The sequence below is a fragment of the Prionailurus bengalensis genome, chromosome A1 (assembly GCF_016509475.1).
Source record: "Prionailurus bengalensis isolate Pbe53 chromosome A1, Fcat_Pben_1.1_paternal_pri, whole genome shotgun sequence".
NCBI classification, from domain to species: domain Eukaryota; kingdom Metazoa; phylum Chordata; class Mammalia; order Carnivora; family Felidae; genus Prionailurus; species Prionailurus bengalensis.
Window position 1 is genome coordinate 36,182,480 of NC_057343.1, and position 17,773 is coordinate 36,200,252.

Here is a 17,773-nt window from a genome sequence, read left to right on the forward strand (position 1 = left end):
ATTTCTAAAACTGATGGCACAGATCAGTATTACAGAAATCTTCTTAAGTGGCTACTAACATAGGTCAGTTAACACAGCAGTTCAATGGTTTGAAAGGCTTCATTTGCAAGTGGGGCTAAAGCTGGCCAGCTCATATGCAAGATTCACACAAAAGGTACACAAAATTTTGCAAGTGGAAACAAGCCTGCATTCTCAAAATTTAAGTTCAGCTAACAATTCCTGAATGACGACAATGAGCCGGGCATTGCAAAAGATGCTTTAAAAACTTTATTATCTAATCCTCACAATAACCTTGTGAGATGGGTATCTTCTCCCCCATTTTATAAAGAACTACAGCTGCAAAAGCCGGGGTCACACGCTTGTGGGGGGTACTCCACGGTCCCTCTCCCCTCCTGTACACGCCACAGCATGGCGTTAGTATTTACAGCTCAAATACTTACAGAAGTGAATAGAGGGACCAAATGATGAAAGATGGTCTTAATAAAAAATGGCAAGTTTTTAAAGCCTTTAATATAAATTGTGGGATGAGGGTGAACTGCTGGGGGGCAGCAGTAAGGTGGCGGGAGATGAGAGGGAAATTATTTTAAATCAAAGAAGAGCACTTTAAATAAAACATAATAGGATTTCTTTTAATCAGAGAAGCAGCATGGCATAGCTCAGATCTGTATTCCATTCAGAGTGGCAGCTCCTTTTAGCTCAACTTCACATGAAGAGTGTAACTTTTTCTTACATATAACACATATACAATATTTGCCTTAGTTCTTCCACAGGATTGTTTTGGGGAACAAATAAAATGATAGGACATAAACACAACTGCTAAAAAACAAAACAAAACAAAAAGACATTATCAACACTGTTGTTTTATTATTGTCTAATTAGGGGGTTTTGTACTTGTGCCAGATTCGACATATGCTTTTATTAACAAATGCATTTCAGTAGTCTGTTAAAAAAGTGGATCCAAAAACAGACGACCTAATGTTCCAGTCACAGTAAAAAGGTATTCCTAGTTAAGTATCTCATGACAAATCATGTAGTGGCCCCTTGAATTAAAACAAAATAAAACTAAGCAAACAAACAAAAATGTGCATATATGTGAACAGGCAGCAGTCAAGGCCAGGCCGAGGCTCCTGACCTTCGCCTCATGCCCAGCACTGCACAAGGCAGAAAGGCTACAGCAGGCTTCATAACCTTTGTTGCCATGGACCCCACCGGCAGTCAGAGGGATAGACAGCTTCTCAGAAAATTCTTAAGTGCAGAAAGGATAATACATAGGATTTCAGAGGAAGCAAATGATACTCAAATGCAGCTACCAAAATGTATTAAATACCAGTCTATGACTAGCAAAATACATGCATGGCAGCCATGGATGTGCACTGCTAAGATCTCCCTTTAGGAAAAATGTCCCCCCTCACTTGCAAGGAGTGCATGTGGCTGGTCAGGTCCAAGCTGTCACCACCCTCAGGATGCTCCTGAGTCCCAAGTCCAGGCCACCACACCATTCCTGGGCAGCTCCCAGCTGATGGCTGAGCACAGCAGGAGCGCTGGGCCTGGCTACCGGGGCCCATCCCAGGACTTCCCTAACAGATCCTCTGTTCCAGAGCTTCCCCCCGCACCCCCCCCCCCCCCACACACACATTAGGGTGGCTGAGAATGTGTCCTGTGACATCAGGGCCTGAGGTTCTTCCTACCCGGTCCTGCTTCCCCCACACCTTGTATCTTTCACACGCGTTACCCACCGCACACCCCCTAAAAACGCCTGCACCCCAACAACTCAGCATCGGCTTTTGGAGGACCCAACTGACAAAATCCATTTCTTAATTAATGTCCTGAATAACAAGATCTAGCTGCAGGTCTCACAACCACCCAAATTTTGAAGTAGTGATGAGTTTCAGCGATATTTAGCGTATCTGAAATAATTCTGATGGTTTATAAAAAGTATACATAATCTTCACAGGTAGAAATGGTTTAGGTGAGTGTTTGTTGCCTATATTTATAAATGAAGGAAAAGCTAAATTTCAGTTACAGGTAAGTGACAGTAACATTCTGCTTTGTTTTGTTTTTATTCAAGTTCAAAGACCCAAGTTAATCCAAGTTAAGAACTCCTGGACTAGAGCGTGTCTGACTCAGAAATAGCCATCCTTTTAAGACACAGACAAGTACTTAGACGAGGGAGGGATGTGATACCAACGGTTTCTAACCTGGTGGGTTCCTCAGATGCCAAGACATGTGTGAATGCTTGAGTTAAATGCACGACATGGTACAAGTCCTAACCTGTGACTAAATGATTTAACCTTGAAGGAAAAAACACACCCAGCTTTACCTAAACACAAATCTATAACTACCTCAAAACCTAACTTTAGAAATTCAAGGTTAAAAAAGTTATTTTCATAAAGGTTCTTTTTTGCCTGTTACAAAAGAAGTTACTATCTTCTTTATTTATTATCCAGCTTCCAGAGCATATAATCCAGAAAGAAGCCTCCTCCCTCTCCTAGGACTCTCCTACCATGACCCCACGCTCTTCTTGTGCTACAGGGATGGCATCATTGCAATACTAACTGCATGTGATCCTATTTCTTCTGAGCCTGGCAAGTGTATGTGAAGGTGGGCCTGAAGGACACTGAGGAGTGGGGCAGAGGGAGAGAAGAGGGTCAGTGACCAGCCAGGTGTATAAATATATTAAGATTCAAAGAGTGCATTCAGAAAGATGAGTCTCATTTATATTTTCTGGTGAATAATACTGCACGCTAATTATGAGTGGGAGCCTTGACGGCTGCTAGAACATAATGCAGACAAGACAAAGAATAACTGCCTGAAATGGGGCAATGTACTTTGAACAACCACAGGGCAACAAGAGATTCCCTGGTAAATGGGAGTAAGAAGATACAGGAAACGAAAGAGAAATCCTGAGAGAGAAAAAAATGTGTGAGGACCATAAAACACCTTACAATGTTGTCAAGGGAGGACAGCTACAGGTGCACCACTGAAAACTCTAAGAATTAAAACACCAAAGTGACCTTGTAATCTACAAGGAACACAGTTAACCCCCATCTACCACTCGTCCAGGGACTCCTGGTGAATCCAAATGCTCCCCAGTATCATCCCTCTCTCTACTGTTAGAAGGAAAAGAAAGAGGGGGGAAAAGGGGAGAGGAGCTATGTTTACGGGCACTCCAACCCCTGCACACACGTCTAAGCTTCCTCCCTTTTTGTTTATAGCAGTTGTACAATATGCAAGAAATGTGCCCAGTTACAGGGACTTTTAGAATTCCCATCATACCGTGCCAAAGATACATGGTATAACTAAGCATGTAACTGAAGCATTCTGGGACTTGAAAGTCGCCTGTAGCTCCAGGCTAATAAACAAACCTACTCTCTTCAGCCCTTTTCTCTAAGTTCTGTTTCTTTAAACCTTTCAGAATAAATTTCTGTTTCTTCAGCAACCCAACACAAAATACAAATAATTGGTAACAAAAAGATACTTTCTAAGGGTGAAACAAGACATTCCTGACAGGCCCTATCATTTCCTTAAGTCTTTAGTTCTTTTCAGATTCAGACACAGACAAGAACCAAAGGATAAATCCCTAGGGAAATATTTAATTCATCACTGATTTCCTCCTCCATCTTTCCAAACAAGTGTTTGTCAAATGTCTTTTCAGAAACCTTTAAGATATGGTGCATTCGTCATCTCTTTATTAACACACATTCATGAAAAACATTTCTCTACTATAAATTATATTATTCATCTTAATGTAGGTAGTTTAGGATTTTTTTAATACACTTTTTTTCAGACAGAGGAATAAATTGTGTTTCAAATACAAAGCGACATCCTGAACACAGCCAAGTCCCTGAGATAATCCATGGTTTATCACTCCCTACCCCAATACTTTGTCCACTGAACTATGATGTCAGAAATCTTGGCTTGATTTGTTTGTAAGTACATAATCCATTAACTGTTTCCATATGCCATAACTGCTCAGTTGATAAATTATTTCTAAACCAGTTTATTGGCCCTATCTGGCAAATATGATGCACCTGTTCTAAAATGTGATTACTTCAGAAAGCTAACAATTGTGGAATCACATTTTTATGATAAATCAGTCTAAGTGAATTAGACTATTCATATACTTTCAGAAAACCCTTTAATCCCTATTAAGTTAACAGTTTGTGAATAATGAAAGTAATTAATATTAATTTTAGTTGATAAATCCAACACCAATAACCTGTTAGTATACTTTAATCCATTTTCCAACAGCCTGTAAAAATTAACCGGCAGATGCTTCCAATCTGGTAAAAAAATACACAGATCATTAGCAGTATTTTGATGATACCAAATGTTCAATATATGAATATTGTGATTAAACCTCAAAGAGATATATAAACACTTTTCTTTTATAATCTTGTTAAGTCTTAACAGGAGCCCAAGACAGTAAAACATGGCAATCCTCCTTTCTGAATCAAAAATCAGCATCTGTTGTTCCACTCCTCATTCTTGTGCTTCAACTTGACTGAGAGCTTGATGGAGTTTCACTGGGGTTGAGAAAACAACACGTGGACGTGCACACAACTGCTTTCTCTCTACAGCGCCCCCAGTGCCAAACACAAGGCCTAACACACAGTGCACACCCAATAAATATTGGCTGCCTTGAACAGTGACAGCCAAACACAGGAGAAAGGAGTGAGGGAGAATGAGAAAAAGAAAAATACGGCCAGGAAAAATGCCTACATGTTATTTTCAGGAGAATTTAAAATATGGAAAGCTGAGATGTAACTCAAAAATTTAGACAGGTTAGAACTGAGAAAGGCAAGGAACCCAAAGCGATACTTGATAGCCAAATAAAGGAATCAAAGAAAAAATGATACAACGGGATCAAGGAAACATACTGATTTCGTAGGAAGAGGCTGAGTTTCCTGTACTCCTTAAGACAGGACACGGGCACTTTCCTAATAAAGCAACGTCTAGACGTAACAGGGAAGTTAGTTTAAAATACAAATTTAACTGGGAGGGAAAAAAAGATATAATAAAGAATAACATGAGTAAAGACGAAATATTCAAGCTCATGCCTAGAATATCTTGCTATGTCTACCAGCAAGTGGGGCAGGGTGGTATTCTGGGGAATTAGCATCGTTGGGCAGGAGAAAAATCTCAGCAGAGATGTGGTCATGATTTTAACAAGGTCACATGAAGACGGCCCAGCTCAGGGAGTGGTACAACCACAGGTGCTCCACTGGTATTGTTAGGCCCTCTTCCTTTTCCAACTTTCAGGGTATAAGACCACTAAAACCCAATCATCTTAACTTCAAAGTCAGTAAAACCCAAAGCTTGTCTTCCATAAGGGGGGGGGCAGGGGGGGAGAGACATAATAACAAAAAATACAGAGCATGTGATTAGAATAGGTAGAATTAGAGGGTAAATTATGAAATTCAGTTCCTTATTTTTCTTTCCACCTATTTCAAATGTTTAGGGGACACCAATGATTGGCCTTTACCGTTTTAAATTCCTGGGATGGAACATCCACCTTTGTAATCAGAGAAATAGCTCTGGGTTTTTTGTTTATGTAACAAATTTCTACCCCTCCTCCCCATTTCCCCCACCCCCATCTCTGGCAACCACCATTCTGTTCTATCTATGAGCTTGGTTTGCTTTTTTCATTGTTTTGGATTCCACATATAAGAGAAATCATACAGTATTTGTCTTTCCCCACCTGATTTATTTCACTTAGCATAATGACCTAGAGGTCCATCCATATTGTCACAAAATGCCCTGGTTCTTAGACAAAAGAATTACTGCAATGAAAAACAGATACATTATTTCCCTAAAAACCCAGTAATGGGAATCCTGTGTCAGGACTTCCCTTCCAAGTCCTGACAAGAACCAATGATGGAAAATCAACCAAGAGGCGATGCCTCTACCTCCCCCTGCTGGCTAGGGAGCAGAGAGTCACTGTATCGCCACCATGGACTGAATAATTCGTGACTAGGTTCAATTTTGAATTCTGCAGAAATTAAAAACTGGAGTTAAAGTAATCTTTGGAGTCATGGGAGAAAGGAGAAAGGCAGAAGTGAAGATTTGGACCTACTGCCTCAGTGGCCAGGCCACAAATAAAGAGACAAGGAGCAACGTGTCCACTCCACCACCACCCCTTGGTCTCCGGTAAGCTTTTCAGATACCTTCCTCTTGCCTTCCTTTCTGATCTTCTCTACAAAGTATCTATAGGAAATCCTGCTTTTATGAAAGCAGCAATTTTGTTTTCCAATAAAATACTTAACTACTGGTAATGCTAAAATGTATTCTTAAGGCTCCCTGAATAATGTTTTCCAGGAATTATTCTTTAAAATCCAGATCAAAAAATAGTCACCTTCACAGCTTGTTTCCTATTGGCATTGTGAAAGGTTGGCATTGCCCAGGATGACAACCTCGGGCATCCCCATCTTTTCTGATCACCATGGAGGTATCATCCACTGTCACAGAAGAAAGAAGGTAGCAGTTGAGCTGAGACAAGAGAAGTCGTGGGCCTCTGCCAGTCTGTAAGTCAAATGAGAGACTCTGGACAGAGGGGACGACGTACAAAGGCAGAGACAGATAGAAGTACGGAATACTCAGACAAGGATCACCATTTCCTCACCTTAAACTTCAAAACTAATACTTGATTGAGCAAATACATTGTTGTTTTTTTTCAACCTTGAATCTCAAGGCTAAAGTTAGATGACTTAAGAATTTTTTAAAGGTCCAATTATTTCATTTAGGGCTAACACTACAGCTAAATTAAAGACATGCTAACAAGTTTCCCTTTTGAGCCTCATTAATTAAGAAAGTAATCAGAGTAAAGAGGAAAAAAAAAGAGAGAGACAGTAGCTGGATGGCAGTATTACTTAAATAGCTTTAAGGTACCACCGTTTGTACCCTACTAGGAAAGCAAAGGGAAAACTAATCAATTCCAGATTATGAAATCTGAAATTCTGAAGTGTTTTACATGTAAATACACATTTTAACTGCCATATATTTTCCTTGATTGCCTGAAGAGTGTACTAATCTTATTCAAAGAAAATTTTCATTCTCCATAATCAAAAGGTAAAATTAAGATCTGCTTACTTCACAAGTTTTCCTAGGATAAGTTTGCTGAGAAAATTCCCCCTGTTTTCAAAGATCAAAATATATCATTTTTACTATTTTAGTCACGAACAGTGCCCAAAAATATCTGCTGAAGGCTTTGGATTTAGCACAAATTCTGGAAAGCCACCTTAATTTACAATTACCTTTTAGAGTTCTAACTTACTTTTTAGAAAGAGATTCTAATTTACAGTTATATTTTACTAAGCATTTCAAAGGAATGCAAATGATTTGGGGTGGGAGGGGTATCTGCCAAAATCCTTTCATTGCTGAGACTGTCAAGTTAAATCAGATATACAGCATATCGCCTAATACGTAGTAGGTATTTTAAGAAGTTAATTCTTCCCTGTATATAGCAACCCTTCCCATCTCCAGCTGGAGTAAAATCTCTCTTCTACAGCTCTCTGTGTTCAATGAGCCCAGGGTTGTAAGTGGCATAGGTCTATGGTGAAAAGGGTTCCTTCTTGAAAATTAAAATGTAATCACTGATCCAAGTAGCTTGTAACATAGACCTAAAATGTAAGCATTACATAACTTAAAAATTAACCTACTAGCTTAAGTCAATATCAACCCTGAAACATATACAGTAGAAACCCAATTTTCAGATAAGAACAATGTTTGAATAATATTATTTAAAAATATTCATCATCATCACACCAAGCAGGTAAAAGCTATCACAAAACAATTCGGAAATGAACACTAATTGCTTTTAATAAAAAGTTCATATAACCTACTCACGTACTTCTATTTTAAGCTTTCAAGGTACTCTATAAATTTGGTATTTCTATCCCATGTGACTCATACTAATTATTGTGACTGTCATAGTAATATTAAAGGGTGGTAAAGTGCTGGCTAGAAGAAGGCTCACATTCTGTTTGTTTTTCTATTTCCCATTGACTCAAAGGAATTCTCATGCCAAAGTTCTCTCTGAAAATATCCTCCTTTATGAAAACCCAATTAAGAACATCTTCAAAAAAGATATCATACCAAAAATTTGACAAAGTTATGTATTAACCACTTGCATTTTCAAGACTGCTTATCCTATACTCACAACAAAATTGGTATTTTAAAATTTTTTCCCATTAATTTATTTACCCACTAATGAAGTAAAAATATCACATATAGGACTCTTCAAACAATGCTCTGTAAAAGTTAATACAGAAAAAGTGGCAATGTTAACATATTAAAATAAGCATGATATTAAAATAAGCAAATAACCATGATGTCCAACTTACCTTTTTGTTGGCAACAAAACGTATTCTCAAGTTTACAAAGCAAATCCACATTTTCATACTTATTTTCATTTGCTTTAATCCAGAAACAGTTTTCAGTCATTTCATGAGGTCTGATCTGCAATCAGAGAGATAGATTCATAAATAGTTGGGTGTTTCATCTGTCCCCGCACAATCACTACGTTCAGACCCAATGTCCCATAGCTGCCAGCAGATGTTTATGAAGTAATCCCTTAATATTTTTCCCCAAAGTGCGTGCAATAAAATACAAGTTCCTCCGGAAGCTAAGGTTTTATTAAAAAAAAAAAAAAAAAAGTTTCCACTATCAGATAGTTGATGGTTTGAAGCAGAGTGAAATAAAACTTGTTCTTTCTTAATTATACCTCTCAGGGTCTTGAATACGGCTCATGTTCACAGCAATAATTCAAGTGCAGGATATATCACACATCATTTCCCAAGGTTATGTGACCATGAAACCATCTATCTCCAGGATTCAGGATTTCTGTGTCCTAATTACCAACTTTTGACAACATGTATTAATTTTTCCAATGGCTATCAACATAGATAAGTTCATACGAACACTAACTTATTTTTGTTCTTGTGAGAAACACTTCATGTTCAATGATGATAATGTTGAATTATCAGCTTAATCACAAACCAAATCCCATTGTAACAACCATCAACTCTCACTAAATTTCTAAACCAGAAAGCCTCAGTCAAGAGAAAAGGGCTTTGTTTCAATACTTTTATTTAATTCAAATAACGTTTATCTATTGAATGACACTCTGATTAGGATTTCCACTGGAAATTAAATATAAAGTTAAATTTTTATCTAGGTGACAGTATGTCTCTCCCATTTATTTGTTTTACCTTTAACCAATTCAATCTTCTCATGCTGGTTTCAGGCTTAAATTCTTTCTTTGGTTTTAACCCAAAAGGTAGGGTTGGTGGAGGAGGAGAGTTTCGTCCACTGAGAAATCCCAGGGGAGGCGGTGGAGGCACAGGACCACCAAAGGGCAAGGGCATTCCTGGAAGGGGAGGAGGGGGTGGGGGAGGAGGGGGAGGAGGCCCTCCTCCACAGGAGGGCAACGGCAGGGAAGGAGCAAGTGCTGGGAGGCCGGATCCATTTTCTTCTGCCAGTGGCGAAGAGTTACTTGTATTGGCAGGCAAGGCACCAAACTAGAGGGGAACGGAAAAAAAGAAAAGAAATATGACTAAAAACATCTACCAAATTGTCAAAGTACACTTGCCTCAAAAATTACTTTACACCAAAGACAATTCAGGATGAGCAATTTCACATGGCTTGACCTAAAAAAAACACAATCCCAATAGTTTTTTTCTTTTTCCAATTCAAGAATTTAGCTTTTGTTTTCATAGAAGTGTAATTGCCAGAAATATTATTTCCTATTTTGGTAGTTATGGCCATCCAGGTGGAGATGTCCTGGGAGGAAATGAGTATGTGGGTCTAGAAGATTTGAAACAGCAGTTTCTAGGTGATAGTTCAACTTACTGAGAATAGGTAAGTTCACCCAGAGTATGTACAGAGCATGTAGCATAAAGTCTATGTACAGAATTCTATGGAATACTGGCATTTAAACGAGAAGCAAAACAAGAAGAAGACGACTCAAAGAGACTTAAAAAGCATTGTCACATCATGCCTTTATCTTGAGGAAAAAAAATCAGAAATTCCTAAGGACGACCTGCAGGGCACATCATGATCCTTGTGAACTGGCCTTTCAAGTGGCTGTCATGTACAATTTCACATATTTGCCAACCACATACCTCTCTCAGGGCCCTTGCACATGCAATCCCTTCTGCCTGGAACTTTCTTGGCATGTGGTTACCTCCTGTAGATCCTTTCAATCTTAGCTAGCAAGTCCTTTCCTCAGGAAAGCCTCATCTTACCACTCCTTTTACACAGATAGCACTTTGTGCTTCTCTTTGATTGCCATTATTATCAAAGTGTCAAACGCTTAAGAAATCATTAGCATTTATCTCACTGATACATTATAAGCTCCATGAGGGCAGTTACTAAGTCTGTATAATTTACTACTCTTTCCCAGCACCTAAAGCAGCAGCTGGCAAATGACAACCATTGAAGAAATACATACATGTTGGATGAATGAATTAAAGATAAGAGAAAAAAACAGACAAGCGCAGGTTCATGAATCACAGTGAAGTGAAGACAGTGAGGGAGGGGGGATAACGGGCTATTCTACAGTATCAAATGTCACAAAAAAGCAAAGCAAAATCAGGAGAGAAAAAGGGCAAAATGTGGCCACTGGTCACTTCTGGCCATATGTTTCAATGGCATGGTAAGAATATACACTTTTTGATTATTTTTAAAAAAATTTTTTTTCAACGTTTTTTATTTATTTTGGGGACAGAGAGAGACAGAGCATGAACGGGAGAGGGGCAGAGAGAGAGGGAGACACAGAATCGGAAACAGGCTCCAGGCTCCGAGCCATCAGCCCAGAGCCTGACGCGGGGCTCGAACTCACGGACCGCGAGATCGTGACCTGGCTGAAGTCGGACGCTTAACCGACTGCGCCACCCAGGCGCCCCATTTTTTGATTATTTTAAAGAAGATCTGAGTTAATGTTTTGTGATATGATTATTTTCCTATAATCACTGATTTCAATTCTCTCTCTCACACACACACACACACACCTGCAAGTGGGGGCATTTAATAAACATTAATAAATCATTTTAAAAGTTTTATGGCACAATTATAAAAAATAGATCATGTATTAAAGCCTAAAGTTGACACATGAGATCAGCACAAAGAAAAAAGTGTTATAAAAGAAGTTGAAACCACAAATCAAAGAACATGTCTTAACAAAAACATTAATTATAAAGAAGAATCAATTCAGCATTATGCTGCATTGCCGTTAACATGGATAGTAGTGCCCTCTGAATGTTAAGGAGGTGTAGGTATTTTATACTCACATTGAATATACATGTTATAGTTAACTATTAATGCCTTAAAGATATGGCTGCATTTCTCTTCTATACTAATTCCTTCGATGTAGCATGGTTGACTTAAATATATTGTTCATGAAGCCAGATTATCCTGTGATCAACCTGCTCACCATTATATCCCCAGCACCCGACAATACTTGGCTGTTACGTGAATAAAGGAATAAAATCACACAGAATATATTTTATTCAGACTCTTCATAATCAGTATAGCTTTGAGCAAAGCAAAGGATCTTAAGACAAATGATTAGATTTCATGAGAAATACACGACTAATCTCTCGGAAAAAGAAATACCCAGTTATTCTTCAAAAATTAACATGACTGCCAATACTAAGTGTCTAAGCTGTTGGCTTGCTTCTGATAGCCATAAATAGTCACCTTGTCCACATTTTGAAAAAATATAGGAGATTGCTGGAGTTAATCTCATTTTAAAACAATTTATTCCCATCTTAATATAAAACACAGGCAGCAGTAACATGCCCAAAGATGGCAGATATTTTCTTTTTGTATAAACAGGAATTCTTTAGGTTGGATTTACAAGTAATCCTTAAACTAGAAGAAATGAAAAAGAAATATTTTTAAAATTCATATTGGCCCAGACAAGGAGAAACCGGACCTAAGAATCTCAGCCATGGTCTATAACTCAATCTGAAATGTAAAACACAATCAAATGTTACTTTTTAGTATGAGAGACAAGGAGCCACACAGGAAAGATGAAAAGTTTCAATAAATTGTACTTCCTTCTTAAACATGAAAGAAAGATCGTTGAGAGTGATTTTCTTACAGATAAGAGCTTTTTCTTCCCCCTAAAATTGAACACTTAAGAGATAGCTATCTCTTAGGGTTTCTTCTTATAGCCTCCATAACAAAATTACCCACTAAGTATTTAAGAGAAAACAAAATAGCCAATAATATAGGAAATAGCATACCATCTAGGAAATGGTACATCTGAGACTATTTCGATATAACCATAAATTAGGATGAAAAGAAAATAGCAAAACTATACTTACTACTCATCATCCTATATGTAAATCTGCATGAAGAAATTTAGCTATGAATATTCTACCTCCTTACTGTCATCCATTTAAAACATGCAGATGATGTATTTCTTGCTATCTAAATGTTTTATGTGTAGAGGGTGTATGTGAGCTATCTGCTTCATAATCCAGATTTGCTCTCTTTTTTGTCATGTTTTAAATCTGTTTACTTTTGGAAATTGAAAAATTATCAGAAAATGTTCTCATTCAGCTAGAGGTTATCTTTCACTGCAAGGTACCCATAGGCTGAAGGTTTTGAAAAATAAATAGCTTGAGCAATAATTTCCTGTAGTGGGATAAAGATCAGTGATGAATGACAAATCTAAGAGTAAAAGTCTTTCTCACCCTTTATGATTACATATGAAACGTATGACGTTCGGAACAAAACCCACATGAAACATAAGGAAGAAGATTAATTAGTAAAAATTGATGACATTTTTAAAAATGCAACTAGAAAAAACAGTGGGAAAATAATTTTAATTTACAGAGCAAAAATATGTAGAAAAACAACACTATGAAAACATACAAGTGAAATTAAAGTTTAAACATTTTGAACTATGAAGCTGTGACATGACCTTTGCTTCCATAGTAAGCTTTCAATAGCCAAATTCAATCCAGGTAGATGGTATTTTACCTGTGACTTAAAAGCTTGTAACTCTGCTTGAAGTTCATTAATCTTTGCTTCTTTTTTCTGCAATTGAGCCTGAGTTTCTTGGTGGTCGGTAAACTCTTTTTCAAACTGCAAAGAAAGAAAGAAAAAAAAAAGGAAAAAAAAAAAAAACCAGGAGACAGAAAGATGGCAGTGAAAAGCGCTATTCTTCATAAAGAAATACGGTTCTAATGATCTAAAGACCCGTCAGTAGAACACAAACTTTTTATGAAAAAAGTGGTAGATTTTGCTAAGTCACCCAAAGCCTGTCCCTAGGTCCCTCTCTGGGTCCCACCAAAATCATTCAATTTGCAAGGGAGCAGACAAAGCCAGGGATGGAGTCTGTGACCTTCTCCTCTCAGGAGAGCAAACTCGCCCGGAGGTATCTGCCACACTGACATTTTTCTTAAAAGTCCCTAAATATCATTGCAACTTTGTGTAAAATAATAGAGAGCAAAGCATTGTAGTGAGTTCCCAGACCCCTATTTGCAAAAACTTGTACTTGAACCTTATGATAGGAATTAAAAAGAATTCCATTTTAATATTTGCTATTACTATATATATAACTCCATTTCGTAAATGCATCACTTCTCACGTCGTCATGAGAGTTAAGGGCCCTGATGCAGGCTCTAATCTTCAACAGCAATTTAAGAGAATAAAGTCTGTTATTTATCATTAATCTTTTGGAGATTAATCTTTGGGAGATTAATGATAAATTAATCTTTCAAAAACCCTGGTGCAATACCTTGTGGGAGGAAAGCAAACAGTAAAATTTGGTGAATCCAATGAGTTTTCTAATTTATACAGCCACTTATCACAAATTCCCACCCTGCCTTCAAATAGCTTCACCCTGCCATCATCATGACTGAAAACCTCTATCAGAGGTGAATTGCAATAGGGGATTGTCTCATACTGGAGAACATTTATTTCTTTTTAAAAAATGAAGAAAAAAAATCATAAAAAAAATACTACCTCACAGATGTAGCCTCTAGACTTTAAAGCACGGTCAGACCTCAATTAGGGAAAGTGCAAGAATGTAAAAAGCAACCGATGACAAAGAACACTTATTTATGAATCTTATTTTGTCCTTAACTCAAAAAGGTGGCAATCCAATCCCTTGTCGTACAGACAGTAAATTAAAAAAGTGAGATTAAAAGCCAGACCTTGTCTTCCAAGCCTGGGTTTAGATAAAACCACAGCACCCTCCTACAAATTACATTCAGATAATGTTTTACAGGTATTTTCTTAAGATAGATTTTATTTTTTAGAACTGTTTTAGGCTTACAGCAAAATGAGTCAAAGTTTCAGAGATTTCTCATATGCCAACCCCCCCAGAGGGTTGCCTCCCCCATGATATAGTGTCAACCTTTTTGCATTTCATGAATGCAATTTCATCATTGCATTCACACACAGAAAAACTCTGAAATAATAAACATTGTTGTAATTCCCATTTACAGGTTAAATAAATCTCACATTCAATCCTCGCACTCTAAACTTTGTACTTTTATAAAGAGAACACAAACTACCGGGTAAAAAAACCAAATATCCCTCACTTCACCCATACCATACCAACATTACCACTCCTATTACTGCAGCTCCCCCAAACCCCCCCTACCATTTAAGAATTTAAAAGACCCTAATCTTCCTTGACCCTCTTTTTGTCCTTACCCTGCGTCACCTAACTCTAATCTTATTCTTGCTTCAAAGTGCACTCCTTCAAAAAGTGTGCTTGGATCATACTCCCTTTTCTGGCCTGTTGAACTTCATTCACTTCATTATCCAACTTAGCTACCATCTTTCATTCTAAAAACTATGGCTTGCCAAATTCCAAAGCCCCCGGACTTCTCCAGGCCTCCTCTTACTTGATCTAATACCTGTACTATTCAATGGTGTAGCCTCTAGCCAACGTGGCTGCTAGAATGTAAATTTAAGTTAGCTAATATCAAAGTTAAAACTTCAGTTCCTCAGTCACAAGGGCACAACAGGCACAGGCTGAAGACTAGCATGCTGAACACAGATCATCAAACACTGTCATCATTCCATATCGAACGGGACTGCCCTACAGCATTAAATACTCACGAATATGCCTCTGTATTCATTCTTTCTTCCCCAGTGTGTTGTATTACAATACACTCTTCTGGTCCTCCTGCTTACTCCTTGGCTGTTCCTACCAATTCTTTTATAGGTTCCTATTCCTCAGTCCAACTGTCTACTATTGTCCTGTCCTAGGACTCTTCCTTTGCCCCTCTGATGGTCTCACTTCATATGCCTGGTAGAATGGTATCTTCCACACCCACACGTTTTAGTCCCCATTCATACACTGATGGCTTCCAAATCCCCATCACCAGCTCAGCTTCTCGTCTGAATTCCAGACTACTAATCAGTCCATAAACGTATTTTCAACTGCCCAATGAACATTCTTCAAGGCAACAAACAAAAACAGTATTTTTAAAACCAGTATTACCTTTCCCCTCTACAAACTTTTTTTGAGTATCGCTGTTCTTTCTAAAGGATGGCTCAAAAAACATGACTCTTTTGCTTTTCAACTTACAGTGGCTACGTCATTAACCTAATATCTAAGAACCTCCTGGGAGTTGGCCCCAAACTACCTACCTATTTCTCGTTATACTGTAAGGAATATCATGCATCTGATGTGTTCCTCAAAGTAGCAGGTGTTAGAGATACAGAGTTGAATACAGTATGGTCATCACTTTTAGTAAGTATAGTGTCTGGTGGCAAAGTAAAAGGAAAGTAACAATGCGAACATATGAAAACTACCAGCAATGGAGAAATACACTGGAGGCATGGGAGTGATTACTGGAGAAGTGATAACTTGGCCCCAGGTTTGAAGAATTTGAGTAGTTAGCTGATAAGTGCAGCTGGCATTTCAAATAGAAGGTTTAGTGCAGTACACAAATGAAAACAACCACATGCAAGGGCCATAAAAGGAGGTAAGAAAACAAATTGCAAGAGATGAAGTTACAGATGTAGACAGGAATTAAACTGTTTAAAGGAATTTTACAGTAAATTTGGGGACACTCGCATGGCTCAGTCAGTTAAGCGTCCAACTCTTCGTTTCGGCTCAGGTCATGATCTTGCAGTTCGTGGGTTCAAACCCACATCTGGCTCCACGCCAAGAGCACAGAGCCTGCTTGGGATTCTCTCTCTCCCTCCCTCTCTGCCTCTCCCCTGCTCACTCTCTTTGTCTCTCTCAAAATAAATAAACGGAAAAAAAAAATTTTAAGGAATTTTAAAGTCAAAAAGTTTCTCTTTTTTCCGGTAAACCATGGAGAGCTTTTAAGAGTATTTATAATAAGAAATTAACATGACCAAATTTGCACTTTGGCAAACCCAGCCTGCAGCAGTGTGGAAGGTGGACTGAAAGAAAACACCAGAGGCATGTGAATAGGTTGAGGAGCTGCTATAGTTACCCAACCAAGAATTTAAGGCCTGCCTGAATGAAGGGGAAGACAGGGAAACAGAAAACAGGAAAAAAAAAAAAAAAATGAAGGGACTTTTTTTTTTTTTTAAACAGAATCTAAAATATTAGTGTACAACTAAATGAAGGAAATGAGTGAGGGGAGTATATCTCTAAGATGATGATGGTGTTCTATTGCTTTGCAAGCTGGAAACTATTATTATTTTAGGGGGGAAATAGGGATATAAAATTCATGGAGGAGGAAAGGCATTATTTTAGGGAAAAGAAAAATAAATTTGGTTTCAGAAATATTAACCTTGAGATGGCTATGCTGAAATTCACAATAAATTTCTGTCTCCCTCCTTCTTGGCTATCTCACCTTGTCGCCTCACATTAGCTATGACTTCCTTGGGTCAGCCTTCCCTGGCCACTCAAGTCTAGATGAGGAATCCTCGCAGAAGGCTCCCATTCTGCATAGGGTATTCCTACTGTAGCAGTCATAACACTGTAATATAAAAATATCAAAATGCACTATTCACACACCACAGTAACACCCACCAGCCTGGAAGGTTATTCACAGTGAGAATCCACTTTATTCATCACCTTTCCAAAGCCTTACATTTATAACTAAACTCAGTAAATATTTGTCGAATGAAGAAATGGAGCCAATTCCTGTCAAGTCTTCCTTTATATGTTGTGAATAAATATGTCAATATCATATATTAAAGTTCCACAATCTCCCGGCATGAAAAATCTTTGAGAGGTCATGTTCTCTATTCTCCCTTTTATGACTGCTCAGTGTTTACTTCTGCTTAGCAAGAAATAAAAAATTAAATTCTTATGAGAGTAAAAATGAAGTCTTTTTCACACTATCAGTAGGTACATTACCCTAACTAGTAGGGCTTAGAATAAGATTCAGGAGGAAAAAGGATGATTTATGGGAACAAAGGTAAAACCACCAAAATAATCAGAATCATAATTAGTATACTCTAAGAGAATTTATTAAATTAACTTGGCCATACTTAAAGTATCTGTACTTAACAAAGAGATAAATTTCTATATCCTCCCCTATAAAAGGATGAGACAAAATATAAACTTTGCTTTAGCATTTTTATAATATCTACAGTCAAATCACAGTAGCCTTGGGGATAAAATGAATCTCCATTAAAGACATACTTTATAAAAACAGATATGATAGCCTTCTTCTCCAAAAAGAGTTTCTAGAGCAATATTACGCTTACAAAATTACACGCAAAAATGTCAAGAAACACAGTTAAGGCTGAGGCTCTGCTTAATTTCATTCCCTAGGGTAAATGTATTAGTGCATCTGTACAAGAAGGTTGATAATTC

General features: G+C 37.8%; 1 protein-coding gene across 1 annotated transcript in view; it reads right to left on the reverse strand.

Moving 5' to 3' along the window:
• Positions 1-17,773, reverse strand: part of DIAPH3 (diaphanous related formin 3) — a 514,561-nt gene that overhangs the window by 316,448 nt on the left and 180,340 nt on the right. Inside the window, exons 15-17 of the mRNA XM_043580147.1 lie at positions 12,991-13,095; positions 9,210-9,518; positions 8,343-8,457 (exon numbers count right to left, since the gene is read on the reverse strand). Of these exons, the coding sequence (XP_043436082.1) occupies positions 8,343-8,457; positions 9,210-9,518; positions 12,991-13,095 (529 nt within the window). The remainder of the gene's footprint in view (positions 1-8,342; positions 8,458-9,209; positions 9,519-12,990; positions 13,096-17,773) is intronic.